The 18,194-nt window shown below is 44.7% G+C and overlaps 1 protein-coding gene across 1 annotated transcript; it reads left to right on the top strand.

Moving 5' to 3' along the window:
- The first annotated feature begins 4,110 nt into the window (after positions 1-4,110).
- Positions 4,111-17,439, top strand: LOC119461378 (39S ribosomal protein L19, mitochondrial). The gene is made up of 4 exons (XM_037722672.2): positions 4,111-4,266; positions 7,804-7,938; positions 14,147-14,334; positions 16,740-17,439. The coding sequence occupies exons 1-4, from the start codon at positions 4,221-4,223 to the stop codon at positions 17,010-17,012; spliced, it is 642 nt and encodes a 213-aa protein (XP_037578600.2). The 5' UTR covers positions 4,111-4,220; the 3' UTR covers positions 17,013-17,439.
- Positions 17,440-18,194: the final 755 nt, after the last annotated feature.

Here is an 18,194-nt window from a genome sequence, read left to right as displayed (position 1 = left end):
AGGCACAGTTCAACATGGGTGTCTTTAACGCGGCATTTGCAATAAATTACATATGCAAGCGCTCCGGAGCATTGAGAGTACTGTAGGAGCTCGCAGAATTTAACCCGTTTCCCGGTCAGAACCACAAATGCCACCGAGGCTCAATTTAGTGAAATGTGTGTGTGTGTGTGTGTGTGGGGGGGGGGGGGGGGGGGGGGCTATGGCAAATCGGTGTGCGAAGTTAAATGTGTTTGGAATAAATACTGCCCTTGCAAACAGTTTGAGCAAGTGTTAGAAAGTATCATACTGTCGTTATCAGCTATGCTTCCTGATAACCCGAGATAACCCGATTTTACCCCCAGTTTATGTTTACTGGAAACGCGGGTCATATTTAGTGCGATGTGTTGAGAAACTTTCCTGGCCAGATCAGAAGTGCTGCAAATAATTACTGAACACACCCCCCCCCCTTTTTTTTTTTTTGCTTGTTTTATCATTAATCAGGGTTTATTGTAGTAGGTTTCTATGGTGTCCCCTAATAATTACGAAAGGCACATTGTTCATATTTGCTTAAAAGTAGAGGCAGGTTATTGATAATGTGCAAGCAAAGTTCAAAGTGTGTGGACAAATTACAGGCCTTAGCAGTAAATTACGTAATCAGGCTATCTGGAGCGTTATGATTGGGTCATAGGTACAATACCGAATTTGACCTGCTGCTCTCGGGGAATTGTAAACGCCACCAAGATAATATTTAGCGAAAATGGAAGGAATATTATGGCCAATATTATCGCAAAGTAAAATGTGTGTGCGTTTCTTTACCATGTGCCCGAAGACGTTATATGCTGCTAAGGTTTGAAACGGACCAGTCCTTTAAGGTGGATTCACACGACCGGACGGAGGAGGAATTTTCGCAGCGGATGGCGTATCACGTGACGCTCGCGTCATCAAAACGTGCCCCCCTCGCCTAGTCTGGGCTCCTCCGCTCGCGGTCCGGATTGAAAATGCTCGCCGGTATTTCCATCCGTCCGTTTGGCGGTCGTCTGACCTCAATTTAGCATAGTCAGCGTCAAATCTGTCAACATCGGACGCATTGGCGTGGCTACGATGGCGTGTTATCGGCTTGGAGCCACGTGTGATTTCGTTGTGCAGCAGTGACCGCGTGTATTTTGTTGTGATGAAGCGGGAAGGGCGAGTCGTGGTTGCGCGCGCATTTCTATTTACTCAGACCACGCAGCCTGCGTGACTTCAACATGAGTGAGGTGCACAAGAAAACGCTAAGTGACGAGGCAACCGTCACTCTTTTGGTTCTTGTTGAGGGATTCATAGCACTATGGCATATAGGGCACGCCGAGTATGCAAACGCGCAGCTGCTAATAAACGTTGGAGTCGAGAGTAAGCACGCGGATTCCGTAAACGGCGGTCCGGCTGTGCGAATGCGACCAACTCGGCTGCGCCGGATTCAAGTGCTGACGTCACTGTTTGTCCGCGGAGCAGGCGGGATTTTGCCCTCGCGTGTGTATCCACCTTTAGGAGCAACGTATTAAATTGTGCGATTTAATTACAACCAATTGATCTTTTTTTTTTATTGCAACTGCTCGAAAGAAACAGCTGCGCTGGCAAATAGGTTGGGATTTTGTGAGGTCACCCAAGTCTCCAGCATGTTTTCTTTTTTTTTTTTTTTTTCTTTTTTTTTTTTTTTTTTTTTTTTTCACGTTGCAAAGTTCACTTCTCCGCGTTTTAGAGCTGGAAGCCAGGTGACGTCCAAAAGCAAAACGATGACCACACATTTTTAACACCTAAATGTAGGCCGTGAGTTGGAGGGGCGAATTGCACCTCTTCACTGCCGCTGAATACGCATCTTTTACACCACCGTTACGCTGCAGCCATCCCATGCGGTAAAGCTGCCTTTAATTGGCAGTTTGGGAATTGTAGGTGCGGCGATTTAAAAACACTGGGATGACGGCTGCAAGCCTTCAACTCCTCTCGACATGAAACCATACTGAAAAATAACGCTCACCTTTCCTTGAAACAGCCTCGGTCCATTTTTCACGCACTTCCGCCGCAGAAACTTGTGCAAGCTTTCGCAAAGATGGTGTTCCTTGCTCTTCAGACTTGAATAACGTCAAACAGCAGTATTCCACAATCTCGAACATTAACCTGTATATACTAAACTCTGGAAAACTGCATGCAGCCAAAGCTAAACCAACTTGGCGTCTGCTGATGTCCAGTTAGTATATACGTATCGTCTGCAAACTCTGCATGAATATTTTTCGCTTTTATAGCAAATATATCAAATTTCTTATTTTTATATCTCATTATGTGTTTTACATTATCTTTTATCCTCTAAATTTACTAATAATAAATTATCTCGTCTTATCTGGAGAGAAGGGAAATGTTGCCGTCTGCCAGCGCTATGCCACGGAGAGCTGTACTCGTTGTTTTCCTTTCTTGCACCATATGCACTACTCTAATGGCCTATTTGAATACAAAACATGCGCAAATGTGTTTTGTGTACTTATTTTTGTGAATTTGCGCATTCACCAACAATAAAAGCGTTTTGCGTCGGCCATATGCGGCACCAGCGCCAAGCAGATCTCGGAAGCACAGCTCGGAAGCATCTCGGAGTTTCGGTTTCGTTTCCCAGCGTGGTGATTCTGTCATGATGCCGAAGATGATCACACAAAAACCAACAAGTGCAATTTTGCTGCAAAATACGAGTTAAAACAAAAAAATTGTGAGCAAAAAATTACTTTTTAACAGTGTTTATGAAAAACATTGCAAATGTGTTTGGGAATATTGTCTTCCGTTTCTCGTTTTAGAGGCAGTATCAAAAATGGCGGCGTCTAGGGTGCTCACGAGTTTCTGCAGGCGTGCGCACCTTCAAAAACGTACGTTGGCGGTTTTCTTTGATCTATGAAATGTAATTTATTCCGTGACATAGTTTGCAAGAAAAGTCAAATTGCATCGATCAATTTCGTGAGACGATTCCTTACTTTCTTGTTCGACAAACGCCTGAAAAGCTCTACTGCTAATGGCCGTTTTGCCGAATGGTTTCGCAGCATCTTGCAGGTTTCTTGCTGTGCAGTCCCCTCAGCCGTCCGATGCACAAGCGGAGAATGTCGTCGTTGACAGGAGGAATCGTACCAAGTTGCCCGAAAAACTTGTAGAATACAGGCAAGCGAATTTATCACATTGTTGTGCACCGTGATAGTACGAGGGTCATTCATGAAATGTGTGTACTACTACTGCTGATTTGAAGCGAGGGGCACGCATCTGGCTGCAGCCCAAACATACGCTCCACCTCTAGTTTCAGCGCACTGCGAAAACTGCACGCTATGCTAACGCTGAGCATCGCTGCGAAAAGACTCTTGAGGGATAGTCTGTAGTTGCGGCTTTATTGATTAGAAACTTCGAAGAAATGAATTAAGGCGCAAGTTACTGCTTGCCGCACCGTAACTGTCTCTGAGCTGAGTCTGCTGACACCTGAAAGGGGCCAGCATTGAGAGTGAGGTTTAGGAGGAAAAGACAGCAGAAAGGGAATGGAAAAAAAATACAAAAATTTATTTCCACGAGAAATTAACAGTCTCTCTGATAGTATGGTCGTGCACATAATGGACCAGCGTCGGGTGCACCATCGTGTTGCAGAGACGAATCGACTCGGCAAATAGTGCGTGCGAAAAAGGACCCTAAGGCAAAGAGGAATGCTATTCAGAGAGTGCTGTGGGACTCACTTTTTGTAACCTTGAAAATAATGACTGCACGTGACAAAGGGTTCCTGGAGTTGAACTGGCCTTTAAGGAGCAGCACGAAACACTATAATGTGTTATTAACACGCATTTGTTGGCATATCTGTGGTATGACAGTCAATGAGCATATAAGTAACAAACATTTTCTTGTTGTGATGGTTATGATCTGTATGTATGGCTTGGTTTGCAAATTCATCAAGCTTATTTTTATTTGTAGTCATCCTGATGGGGCTAAGATCGTTTCTGTGGTTCATCTAGAATGAAGAAAAAAAAATGCGACATGGTAGTAATGTGCACACCAGAAAACACCAGTGCCTATGCGGGAGTAGTTTGTAAGGTACAAAATTTTTAAGTGGGAGTGGATATGTACTGGTGACAATTTGCCTGCTCATTTCTTCTCTGCATGTCTCAATCATCAGGTTCATCTATCCCGAGTTCCTTCCAGACAGAGACTTCAGTCTGAGAAATTCTATTAGGGAGAAACTGGAGAGGAAAGACATGCTCAACCGGCGATCAGTCATTGAGATCCCGGAATTCTACGTAGGTAAGATGCCTTTCTTTTTTTTATGAATGCTCCAAAACTGCTTGTGTCTTGGTGTGTTTGCATAAAGCTTCTAAAATATTTCATAGCAGGAGAACTGGGGGAGTCATCGGTGCAAGTTTCCTAATGGTTGCTGTGCCACCACGGGGAGGCCGGGACGTGGTTGTGCGAGGCTTGTCTCAAACGTGGCTTGGCTTAAAAATTAGTAATTTCTGCTTTCTTTGAATTAAGGTCATCACACTGTCTTTGTTTGCCTGTAACACATCGTTCCTTATCGTTTGCTGACACTTAAAGGGACACTAAAGCAAAACAATTAATCAACTTAGACTGATAAATTATTCTTCGAAAACTCTGCTGTCGTTAATTACACTGCCATATGTCAATTGTTAGAAGAGAAAATGAGGCTCAACGTAAATTTTTTAATTTCGCGCGGAAACCCGAACGTCAGCACTTCAATGCGACGTCACGACTTCTAAGGTAATTTTTCATATTTCGGCCGTGTTGGCTCAAAAAAAATTCGCGACACTTGCCATCTTCAATCTTGGGCTCCTTTAGAACACCATGTAGTCAATCATTACCGCTAAAGAATTAAATGGGATGTAGAAGATGCTGGCAAAATCCATGACGTCACGGTGAGCTGGTGCGGGAATTTCAAGGTAGCGTCGCCACTCGCCTCTGTGTTTTTCATTTCTTTCTGGCTTACCAAGCGGCTTCTCGCGGTAAGAGTGATGTTTTGGGTGTTGTGGAAAGGTAATCTAATGATACAGGAGAAATCATTTTCTCTTTAGTGTCCCTTTAATGCAACAAGCAAGTCAAGAAATCAAAAATTGACAATTGAGACTGGCACACAGTGAGTGCTAACTTTGTAGTTTTTCTTCTAACTTTAACGTCTACCAGTAGTGTTCACATTCAACATAATTTCATGACCTAGCACAAGTTGCAATAAAAAAGATGGTTTTACGGGATAACAAAGAAAAATGGCATTTTACACATTGTTTTAGCAATGAGTGAGCCAGTGTGGCGTACAGAACACAGCCAGCCAGATGCATCTTCAGGGTGTCTTCACCTGTATAAGCCATGCTGTGATGACTGTGATGCATAGCTGCTGAAGCGGCACAGATCACCCCAAATGTTTTGTTCACAACCTTGACAGGGTGTGGGGCTTACGTGAGTCTGGCTAGTGTTGAATACTGCACGACAACGAATGTGCTGATCATGTGACTACTTATGACCTAGCAGTAAAACTTGCATTCAATATTCTTTGCGATTTTTTTCTATCACTGAATACCGCTTGCCCCAGTGCACACATTAAAGGCCCCTCACCGGATGTGGGCGTTGCAGACGGGCAAGTGTAGATCATGCATTGCCAATCATGTCTTCAGAGCATCAAGTGGTTACACTGCACAAAAACAGCTCAAATTTGATACAGAGGCCCAAATGCCTCTCCTCTCAAGGGAGCCGCACTTCCAGCCAGACAGTCAAGGTCCAATGCTCAAATGCCTCTACATTAGACACATTGCCTGCAATGTCACCAATTATGGCACGTGATCCTGTTAAAAGGCCAATGCAAAGTGCTCACTTCTGCTACTGGGAGTGCGCTGTGCAGCAAAAAGAAGGGGAAAAAAACAGAAGGCGGAGCTCGTGACATACGTATGACACGGTCCCTTAGGTCCAGTATTGGTGGAAGGCTGGAAAGTCGGTTATGGACGCTAGTCGAGGCAGAAGAAAAGAGTGCCTACAGTGTCAGTGAAACTCGTTTCCTGGCAGCATGGCAATGCTACATTTTAATTTCTCCTGTCTTCTCTAATAATGAACCAATTTTTAAAATTCTTATGCTGTGACGTTCCCTACACGGTGCCTACTATTTCCAGTATATGACCAAAATTTGCAATGGGGCCTTGTGAGTGGCCCTTTAATGTAAGTCCTCTTTGGTGAAGCTTTCTTTTGTTCTTTATAGCAAGGACCATAAACATAATATAACAATCAGCCTTACAAGTTCTTTAGAGGGACACTAAAGGCAAATATTAAGTCATGCTTAAGTGGTGGATTAATTATCGAGAACATCTTAGGTGTCGATTATATCGCAAACAGAGCTTTAGTAATTGAAAAATTGAGGTAAATGCTGGGCACAATTTAAGACTCCCTTAAGACATTCAAATACTAGCCTGGTGACATAGAAACCCCTCATTATAACTGTCACTTTTACTCAACCGCTCATAATAAAAAGGTCATTGTATTAAGTTATAAGGGGGAAGAAAATGCTACTTATCTGCTTCTACAACGAAATCTCATTGATACGATCTTCACGGGAACTGGTAAATAAAATATATTATCTGAAAACCATATTGTCCGAAATACATTGCTCCTATAAGACATTGGTTGGGAAAAGAACAAAGAATGTATTATGCAGAATCATATCAATGAGATTCCACTGTATTGCTCATAACAACTTGTCGATGTTACCTTTGACAACAACGTGGGCGGTCGAAAGGTTTTGTTTTCGCTCGACTCTGCGCCGCCCGCGCTTTCAAGTTTCAATAGTTTCGTTATTGCGTAGTACTGCGCAGGTTTTGCTGCCTCGCAAAACTCACGTGAACTGCAAGCAGCAGAGAATGGCTCGCCGGCAGCACGAGCCCTCAGTAGCATGTCACGCTCTTCTCAGTTGAAATCGAGCCCAGCATCGCTAGCCAATGTGTCGTTGTCAGGGTCGTCGATGAGGTTTGTCGAGACAAGCTTCGAAGATTGTGTATACGATTCTGCACATGCTTTCTCTTTCCACTGTCTTGGCTCCATTTCTCGCCACACTTTCGCGTATTGCTCTAAAAACTGTAGCGCCAGCTGTCGGGCACTGTTTTACTCACCAACGGCAGTAAAGGGCGGTGGTGGCATAGGCAGCGTCACCACTCCCCGCTCAGAGGCAAACTCATCAGATGCGATTTTCTCCTAAATTGAGTCTTTTTCTTCTCACGAAACAAGCACTGCAAGGTTTCTGGAAGAGTTATTGACTGTCCACGTTGACTTAATATTTGCCTTTTGTTTCCCTTTAAGGATGATGGTTTTCAGATATGTAACAAATGCAGAAATGTGTATTTTTGCATAGCAAGGTCATAGTACTTGCCGCAATGACTTCACATGCGCAAAGCCTACGCATTTGATTCCTAACCATCGCTGCTGCATTCATGCCGGTGCTGTATGTGAAAACGATTGTGTACTAAGACGAAAGTGCGTGCTAACTACTGCCAGATAGTCAAAATTTATCCAAGCACCTCTTCCCCCCATCCCCCCACTATGGTGTCCATGATAGCACCATTGTTGCTTTAGCACGCTAAATACACCAAGTATGTAAGTCCCTTTTAGTCACTCGGGCAGTATTAGTGGTTACAGGGCGAAGCCTAAGAATACTTCTATGTTATCATCGTGCATAGGTTGATCTGACTGCATTGTGGGGCCTACATTTTCCATCGTTATCCAATCATATCCACAGTGTATCATTGCCTGCAATGCCTGATTGCTACCTTGTATTCCCTGATTGCTACCCAGGCTCCATAATGGCAGTGACAGTCTCGGACAACAATGCCCCTGGCAAGCAGAACCGCTTTGTGGGAATCTGCATCATGCGTCACGGTATTGGCTTGCGGCACCAATTTACGCTGCGAAATGTTATCGACAACCAAGGTGAGATCACTTACAGCCGAGCTCGCTTGTAATGAACCTGAGTGTCACACTGCACCCGTTTTTCATGAGCAAAAATGCGGTGCATGGCAATAGCCCGCCCTGCTTCTGACACGAGAGCGCCCGCGTGAAGGAAATGCTGTGTGGGTCCACATTGTATTTGCCACATTTCACAGAGAGCCACAAAGCACACACCGCCGTCACCCATTGATTATAAAGACATGGGTGGAAGGGTGCACAGCATCACAACGTGTGGCAGCTTTTCTTTCTTCTTTTAGAGAGAAAGCTCTACTACACCATGTCTCGCAACATCATTCATCGCGTCGTGATGACCTCGAGCTGCCGGAGCACGAGCCGCCGGAGCGCAAGTGTGGCAGATGTGACGTCACGCCGCGTGATCCGCTGCGGAGAGGCGTCGCAACGGCGCTCGCTCGGAGCCTCGCCGTTGCAGTACCATGTGACTAGGCGAGGGTTTAACAGCTGTTTCGCCGGCGCTTGGTCGCTCAGTCTCTCGGCGGGGTGGTCTGTGCGTGCACTTCAGCACAAGCCCCCGACAGGCTGACTCCAATCATCCAGTAGCATCCAGACAGCAGGCTGCAAAATCTCAAGCAAAGGCAAAATTGGCTGCTGATACACCGGAGCAAAGGGAGGCCAGATTAGCACGTTATAGAGAAGCTTGCCAAGCGCGGAAGCATGCATTAATGAAGCACTGTGTGCATAGTCTTTGCAAAACCAAGCCAAACAGACCTTTTGCTCATGATAACTAGGTTTACAAAAGTTAAACCTCTTTCCTTTGTTTTTTAATTCGCAATGAAAATACAGTGTAGACTGCTTATAACGTAAGTCGCCGGAGTCGCGAATATCCGCACTATAAGCGGTACCGCACTATAACCAAAGCAACAATTTTCAAGGCCCACATATATACAAACCGTGCACTCAGCCGCCACGTGTATGCAACAGTTGAGGAATGCGGCTAGAACGTTTGCATTCAATTTACAGTCGAATCTCGTTAATTCGAACCAAATCACGCGACGGCGCCTCCGACCGGCATTGCTCCGGCACCGCCATAGAGTAAAAGCTTAGGAGAGACCTCTCAATATCGCGTGCGAACGGGAAAAAAAAATGCGGCAGAAATTTCACCCTCTCTCAAATGGCAAGGTCGCCGATTCTGCGTTGCACCGGAACATGCATGTACGTGCCGACGTCTCAGCCACGCTACCGTAGCCACGTGTAGAAAATGGCAGTGAACCCTTCTTTCTCCTTTATGCTTCTTCTACTTTCTAGTCACGTGTTGACCTTGCACGCTGCGGCTACGGCACAGAGGGAAGTAGCGGCGCTGTCCCAGGCCGGCCAACGAAACTCCGGCAAACGCCCACTTCCCGATAACGGCAGAAATTGAAACTTTGGGGAGCTGGTGCCGGGCCGGCTGGAGCGGCGGCGGGCGCGCACAGTGACAGTCGAAAGTGAGGGAGCTACGAGAGAGGGCGAGGGGAGCCACCGAAGTGGCGGAGTTGCCGAGGCGAAATCCGCTTCCCTGCCGCCCTCCTCCCTCACATTTCACAGTCTCTGCGTGCGCCCTTCCCCGTGCTGTGCCGGCGCCGCCCGCTCCCTGAAGTTTCGTTTACTGCCATTATCGTGAAGCGAGCTAGGCCGGCCTTGGCAGTTTCGTGGCCCTCGCTCGCTATGCGCGCCATGATATTTCACGACTTGCACTCAAGATTCTGGTTTCAGCCTCACTGGCTGTTCGTTCGCACCACGTGCTCTTCTCCTCCACTTTGTCTCTCTTTCTTCCTCAAGCACTCCTTGGGGCGCCCATTTGAGGGGAGCGTTCGCTGTCTCCGCTGACTTCTGTACTCCCAGGCAGCCGCACTGTAACCGGTATTCTGTTTCCTGCAACTGCACTATAAGCAATACGTGTATACATGGAGTGCTATGGGAAAATTAACGGGAGTCTGAAAAGACCGCACTATTTCCGGTCCTGCACTATAATCGGTTACGTTATAAGTGTGGTCTATACTGTACAATCTTAACACATCTAACATTATATCGTACTCCTCTGGACATAACACAAGACAACGGCATGAATTTACAGTGACACCATTAAACGCTAGAATTAACTCCTATAAGTATTCTTATTTCCCCAGAACGATTACAGATTGGAATAATCTTACTAATGATGCAGTATCACAAACGTCACTGCAAATGTTTGAAAGTTATCTGTAATTTCTTAACATCGTTTATACTACATTATATAGTTGTGTTGTATTTGTGCATTTGTTTTTGCATTTCTTTTCCTGGATCTTGACTTATGATTTATGAATTGATTTATGATTACTTTTGGAATTACGTTGGCTGTTTCCAACGAATCTTTATTTGTATATTGTATGCCCACCCTGCTAAGGTCTTGTATAAGATCGCAGTATCAATAAATAAATAAAATAAATAAATTATTGCTCATGAAAAAGCTGGCTAGCAACCCGCTGGTAATCAATAAAAAACTGAGCAAGAGCACAGTTCGGAAAGTTTTATCAAGTTAAGTCATCGGGCAATTTTATATTGAGCGCCTTACAGGGGGCGCCAAAAAATGGAAACCAAGGAGGCTTCCTGGGGATGTCATTCATGTCGATGCGCCGCCAATGAAGTGCACTCGCAATAGTGTCTTTTTAGCAGTCTTCTTATCTGATGAACTGCTAATTTCGAAGTCATTGCTATGACTTTCACTTCCATAAACGAATTAAACTTCAGTGTCTGAATCATTATCATCCGAAGAGCTGGACCACAGCGAAAGGCTTCTTTTCTGCGACGACGGACCAGCAACACATACATCGCCTCCTCCGGACACCATTTTTTTTAAACACTCGTTGCCCCCCAAAATATTTGAAATGGTGGTTAAAAAAAGATAAAATTACCTGCACAGTGTTAGCGACACACGAACTAGCCCGCAAACGAGAGTGTCTCGATCAAAACGCTCAAACAGAGATATTATCTCGAGTGGACTCGTCCGAAATGGTTAAGAGGTTAAGAAAAAATCTTTAGACACAAGTGGTAAAGCTTTTATCAGTGCTGTGACCGGTCCTTTTTGTCTTGCGCTCCTGCATGAATATTATCACTAGATTTGCTTGAACAGAGGCACACATGTGAGAGCCTCGCCATTCTTCATGAAATTGCTAACAAGGAAATCCACAGTGATACACCCATTTCCTTAACTGTTCAGCATGTCTCTCTTTTCATATACTTGCCCATCAAGCTGTTGATGCCTCGTTTCGGCCATTGTATATTTTTCTTTACCCCCTTTTTTTTCTCATTACAGTCAAACTGTCGAGCATCTTATTAGGCTCACAACAGCTGAGATACAAGTTATTCGTGAAGGAAACGCCTTATCATGTTATCGCTTTGATATTTCTTAATGTGTAGTATATTTGCCTACTCCTGTTTTTCCCCTCCCCCAGCACAGGGTAGCAAACTGGATAGTATTTCCATCTGGTTAACCTCTCTGTCTTTCCCTTTATTCTTCTCTCTCTTTTCTACTCCTGCCTTGTCCCAGTACGATGGGGCAGCACCACATGTAACTAAATTACTAAATATTTGGGCTACTTCAGCATACCTTGAGCCAGAGTTTTTTATAATATTACCTAGAGGAAAATCTGGTGCCATCGTACCGTATTTTTCCGTGTATATCCCACACCCCCAATTACCACAGCCTAGAAAGAAAAATAATCCGTGTGTTTAAGCCGCAAAAATAACTGCACACAACAGTGCTCAAATTTTTACCGAAACAGGGTCAATTTAGGGATGCACTACTCGTCTGAATTTGAAAATTATGTAGGAGACATACACGAATTATGTACGCGGGAATTATTCATTAAACATAACATGTTAAAAGCCAGTCAGATATACTTCAAGCTTATGCAGCATATACGCAATACAAATGCTTTTAAAGATACACTGCTACCAAAAGTGACAGATATAAATTGAGATAAGTTGAACGTCGACTGCCCAAAGTCAGGAAAAATTATGGACAGCAGACTGTACATTATCAAATTACGTGTTTCCTGAATAAATATGAAGACATAGCTGGAGTAATCCAGGAAAAATATTAAAGCATATCGTAAAATTCCGAGCAAGCAACCCTACCCGTGTAAGCGCCTCCCCCACCACTTTCCAAGTGATATGAAATTGGCGCCAATTACCGAGCAAGCACCCCCTCCCATCAACTTTTCTTGCATTGCCCTTTACCGGGGGGGGGGGGGGGGGGGGGGCACTTGCTCGGAATTTTACGGTATGTTCAGGATGCATCTCATAACTACTGAAGTCCGATTTTGACAATCTCTGTATTATTTCCTAGCTAGAAAAAAGTACGAATTACTACTGTGTTCCGTAACACCTTAAATTTGTAATCACTGTGAATCAGTGACATTTACAGTTACTCCTGTTACTTCAATTTGTTTCAGGATATGATACTGTAATAGACCATTGTTGGAACACTTTGATTTTCTGCCATATTGAGTGTATAATATTGCTCCTTTATTGCTAACAAACTTAGAAATTTTCTTTGTGTAACTCTATTCATGTGAAGAAATGTAAATGTTTTTACATCACTGTGACTGTCACTTTAATTTCTGCATCATTTTTCATTTGTTTGTAGCTCTGAACATTTTATTTGTGATTTCTTTCTTGTATTGTACTTGTTGCGAACTGTGGGGGGCAGAGGCCACTGTCAGGCGATTGAAACCTTTAGTCTCTGTTCCACAGGCAAGACCTCAAATAAAATAAAAAATGAAATTGAAATTGAAATGTCTACATTGTATCTTCTGCCAGTGGCTCTGTTCCCCCCCTCTTCAGCGATGGTGATTAAGCTGATTTCACATGACAGACATGATTGCGGATGAATCAGTCACGTAACATTTGATGTGAATCAGATCATTTCGCAGCCAGCATTGACATGACAGAGGATGACAGTGCAGATGACAGTGTAGCCCTCGCACGGGCAACAGTGATGGAGCATACGCGACCAAGCCAAATTATCGTTGAGATCGAATTGAGATCAGCACAAATTATCGTTGAGCCGAAAATCTCAACGATAATTTGGCTCTGCTGTATCGCGAAGCGCATCACACGGACTGAGGGAGCGATGCAGAAACGGGGGTGCATGAGTTTGCCAATGCTGCGTAACGGGTAAACGCAAAATGGTGACCCGTAAAGAAGAAGAAAGTGGGCGGCCATGAAGTAGGGAAGAAGGGAGCTTTAACACGCAGGGGTGGGGAGAGGGTAGGGTTCCCTAGGAGGTAATGAAACTTTGAATAGTGGAGAACCATGCCTTGAGGTGTGGCTTCACGGCAGCATACGTGTACTGCCATGAAGTCGCACCTCAGAGCGAAATTTGTATATAACCCACACCCCAACATTAATGTTAACTTTATTGAATTTCTAGTGCAGGTTATACGCACAAGAATACGGTGTATACGAGTGTCCTAACTGGTGCTGTGCAGTCTTGGGAATGCCAGTATGTGGATGGGCTAGGCTTTGCCTCGAACATGGCTTGGCCTAAAACATGGTCATGGCTGCACAGATAAAGCTTTCTTAAAACAAGAACTTCATTAAAAAGCTTTCATTTACCAGTACTATATCTTTCAAAAAAGTCTACTTGCCTACAGTGCATAAGCAAACGAGGAAAAACAAAAATGCAACAAACTCTCGCACGGCGAGTGCAGACCATGTCATCTGCCCTCCAACTTTAGCAGCCCACTGGCACTTTTTGCATTTCATATAATTGTGCATCAAAGTACAAGTCCTCATGATTAAATGCAAAATGTTTTTTGTGTAATTTTAAAAGAACATATGGTTGTTTAAAGTGCTGTTTTATTAGAGAATGAGCCATTATACCAGACGAAACGGTGCCAGCCAGGCTCGCCTTCAAGGTGTCCTGGCTCTCCGAGAATGATGCGAATCCAAAGCCACCATATCCCAGCACTTCCGTGCATACAACAGTGGTGCAGCACGAGTTTTTCCTCTAAGTAATACTGTAAGAAAATGTATTAAATGCCTGGAGCTATCCATAAGCACTGCGATTGTTTTCTGCCATCCTGGAGAGGTCACAAGAGCACACCAGAACACAGCAACGCTCATGCTTCCTGTCACTTTATTTCTTCTGTAATAAAACCCTCACATGGCCTGATGAATATTTATAAGCCTTTGGCCCTTGCTCTTGCAGGTGTGGAGATCATGTACGACATGTACTGCCCTCTCCTGCTGAAAATTGAAGTTTTACGACTGGAGAAACGCTTGGATGAGCACCTGCGCTACCTGCGAGATGCCCCACATGAATACAGTACATTTCCCTTTGACATGGAACCTCAGACGCACAGTGAAGGAGCAGCTGTGCCAATAAACACTCTGAAGGTAATGTCTGCAGCGGTGGCTCAGTGGAATTGTGCCGCTGGACATGAGGTCACGAGTTCAATCCCAGCTGCGGTGGCTGCATTGCGACAGGGATGGAATGCAAAAACATTTGTATATCGCATCTTTAACGCACAGATCAAAAAAATCGATCCTCCCTTTGTGCGATCTCCATCCTGCGTGTGCCGGCTCATGCCTATGCCTGCAAGTTTCGTCATTTTATCACGGCTCCTGATTCTAGGCTGTTCTCTGCACACAGAGCTGTCTTCCAATTAATACTTCATTCCTGCAGTTTCTGAGCCTGCGCTGCGATGCATGTCTGCCGCAGATCCAGAATTCTAGCTGAGTCAAACCAGTGTGCCACCCTGTATACAGTGGAATCTCGTTGATACGATCTTCACGGGAACTGGAAAATAAAGCGTATCATCCGAAAATCGTATTATCCAACGTATTATCCAACCAAATCGTATTATCGATAAAAGAAAAAGTAACGTATTATCCCGAAAAACATTATGCAGAATCGTATCGAGATTCCTCTGTTTATGTACTTTCTGTCCCGTCCTGTTCTTTAACCTTGGCTTTTCTCACTCGCATTTTACAGCAAACAGCTGTCATTGCCACTCTTGATGAAAGTTGAGCAGTACTGTGAGCTCAGAGAATGCACAGTTGCCAAAAATAAACAAAGGGACAAACTTTATATACAATGGAAAAAAAGAAGACTGTTGTCAAGGCAGTTGACCTAAGGGCAAATTAATGCCTCATGAAGCATCAAAACCCTTTGCTAAATGCTCTCAAAGTAGGGCAAAAAGAAGAAATAATACATGTAGGAAATGTAAGGCGTTAAATTACGTGTACATTTTGTACACACTTCCTTGAGCTAAAAAGTTATATGAACCAGGAATTTTGGGGTAAAGCTGATTTTCTTCTGTGCGCAAGTTTCCTCTCTGAATGTAACTTGAAATTGAAAACTGCAGTCTGAATTTGGCCTGGCAAACCTTCCAGTGCACTAATCAATTTCAGTTTGTGTGACCAATTACAAATAAATTCAGTTTTTTCAATGGTCCATATACATGCTTTTGATCGAAGAGTTGATGTCGGAAAATTTGGTAAATAAGAAGTCTATTCAATTCACGTATAATTCACTCGCGACCTCTTCCATAAACTGGCGACGAGCCTGTACCACAGGGAAGAAGTAGGGGCAAGATTACCGCAGCATAAAAACGATAATGCTACACCTTGCAACAGGCGCCACATAATTGGAAAGACAAAGACGCACGCCAGTCCAGTACGCGCTATACGCTGGCATCTGCTTGACGGGCGCCAACGAAGAAGCAGACAAAGACCTCCGATCCACACGTGGGTGCTTGAGTTTTCTGTTTGCTCAGCTGGCAGTTGGAGACTTTGGCTCAACTCTTCAACTAAAGGTCGCCTGTTTTCCTATAACGTGACATTTCTGGTGGAGGTGCTGGGTAACCTCGACCTATGCAACAGACCCTTCCTAGCAACAAGAACATCAGCGCCGCACAGGAGCTTACACCAGTGCACCGTGCCAGCCGTAGAATTCGGGGACTAGCCCCTTAGGTTGTACCATCATCCGGGAGCACAATGGCCACAGTGGAAGGTATGGAGGCGATAGTACCAACTCATTACCTGCTGCAGAACCCGCGAGTGCCAAGTTCCTTCTACGGCGACCTTTATGAAGACGTGGATGACTGGCTGGACAACTTTGAGCGAATAGCAGCTTTCAACGAGCGCGACAGCAAAGCGAAATTAATGAACGTGTATTTAGCCTCGAGGACTGCGCTCACACGTGGTTCCAGAACCGTGAAGAGGCCCTGACGTCATTGCATGGGTTACAGCGGCGACTCTTGGACACCTACTCGAGCCCCGATCGCGAAGAGCGAGCAGAATGGGCCCTCCAATCGCGTGTTGAGAAGCTCAGTAAAAGTGTTGCTATGTATGTTGAAGATATGACACGTCTCTTCGGACATTTGGCCTCCATTAACTCTCGTGCCAGAGCATCTTTGCTTCTGCTAAGTATTTGGATGTTGCAAAGACTTGGCTCACATATGCCACGCAGCAACCACAGTACATGTTCCGAGTTCAGCTCAAATCAATTCTGGCGAGTGGTGGTAATGGCTGCGATTTTTCCAGTTCAGGTATCAAAAACACCTGCTGTTGAGAGCTTTTCATCGTTCATATTTGAAATGTCAGATTTTTCACAGAGGCTGCTCTATATTTAAATTATATTTGGAACTAAGCATTATATGCAGTCCAAAATTTTATTTCAATTTGACTGCAAGAAATAATGGCAGTAGCCGTTTGCTATTCATGATTTCCAGACCCTGAACGTTTTATAGATCTTTCTAGATTTTCTTTTCCCTCTAATTCTCATTCTCTCTGCACAGGTGAAGCTGAAGCCACGACCATGGCTGGAGCGCTGGGAGAGGCAGAACCTGAAAGGCGTACAGGATCTGGGCCTGCCGCAGAGATTCTATGACAAAGCAGCTGCCGTGGCAACGCCGTGGGAGCGCTACGACCTGATGAAGCAGTACCGCGAGGTCATCACCGAGGAAGACCAGCTGCCCATATGGGAGCAGGTGGAACATCACCGGGCAACTGTTGAGGATGTACAGAAACGCGAGCGGCGGCGCAAGATGCTCCAGAAGACCAAGACTTGATCAACGCAAAGAAGAGACATTACTGGTTGCCGTTAATGCAACAGTCACCTGTGTCATCTTTCATTACATAGATTAGGGCATGTGACATTCTCTACAAGCTTATCTGGATGCTGGCTTTGAAAGATGTTACCGCATTCAGCTGCTGGCCATGCAGGAGGTCAGAATATTTGCAAGTCCCATCATGTGCTAGTGCTCCCTGCTGTTTTTTTTTTTTCTTGTACTCGTAAATTGCTGGCTAAGTTTGGACCTATGCAGCAATCAGTCATACTAATGTATCTTGGTCTGTACATTGGCATGCCTTTCTCAGTGTTCTACGCTGTGTGCTGTAGCGAGGACATGTGCACAAGTGGTCGGGATGCTGTGTATTGCAGTAAGTGCAGTGCCTTTGTGTAGTGTTCATTAAATAAATGAAAGTGAGAGAGGTTGACACTGCCAGTCACTTGTGGTTCTTGCTACTTTATCGTGCTGTTTAGAACTCCCTAATGGGGTCCTGCAACACGCCAGGAAAAGCTTTTGAGCGGCAGGTCAAAGTGTGTCAGCTTTCACATCACAGATGGCGCTACAGCATATGTAACGCAAGTTCGGGGCATCGCTACTTCCTTTTTCTTTTTTTTTTACGTCGATGCCCACCCATTACAAAGGTTGAGGCCAATAAATCCAATCCAATCGTCATTAACTCTGTACAGTCATGTGGCCCCATCTATTATATGGAAATGATTGTCTCTCTCTCTAGGCCTAGCAGAGTCAGAACAAGCAGCTGATTTGAATATTAACGACAAAACAGCCGCTTATAGTTTGTCCTCAGCGTGAGCTGAGACTAAGCGATGGCCATTTTCACCTTTTATTTCTGGCTTTTATTGCTATTACGACGGAGCAATTATCACAGCCAAATTAGGAACGAAGCGGGCATCCTCGGCTGCAATATGTTATTGCTCAAGCAGAGTATACGGTGGAGCGTTCCGGTATGAGCCCCGAGAACAACCTACAGGGGCGCTGCAAGCGCCGCTCGCGTGATGGCAGGGCAAGGACCTGTCGTCTGCTACAGTTCGGGCAGTGTCCGGGTGCCTTCTGCAGTGTTCTCGTTTGTTCGCTCTCGTTTCCTATACTAGTACACTTAAGATGGTCCTCTCAAATATATTGTTACGATGTCTTCGTTCGTAATAATTCGTTCAAATAAGTTAT

The sequence above is a fragment of the Dermacentor silvarum genome, chromosome 8 (assembly GCF_013339745.2).
Source record: "Dermacentor silvarum isolate Dsil-2018 chromosome 8, BIME_Dsil_1.4, whole genome shotgun sequence".
In the NCBI taxonomy this organism is placed as follows: domain Eukaryota; kingdom Metazoa; phylum Arthropoda; class Arachnida; order Ixodida; family Ixodidae; genus Dermacentor; species Dermacentor silvarum.
This window is presented reverse-complemented; position numbering and strand designations above follow the sequence as displayed.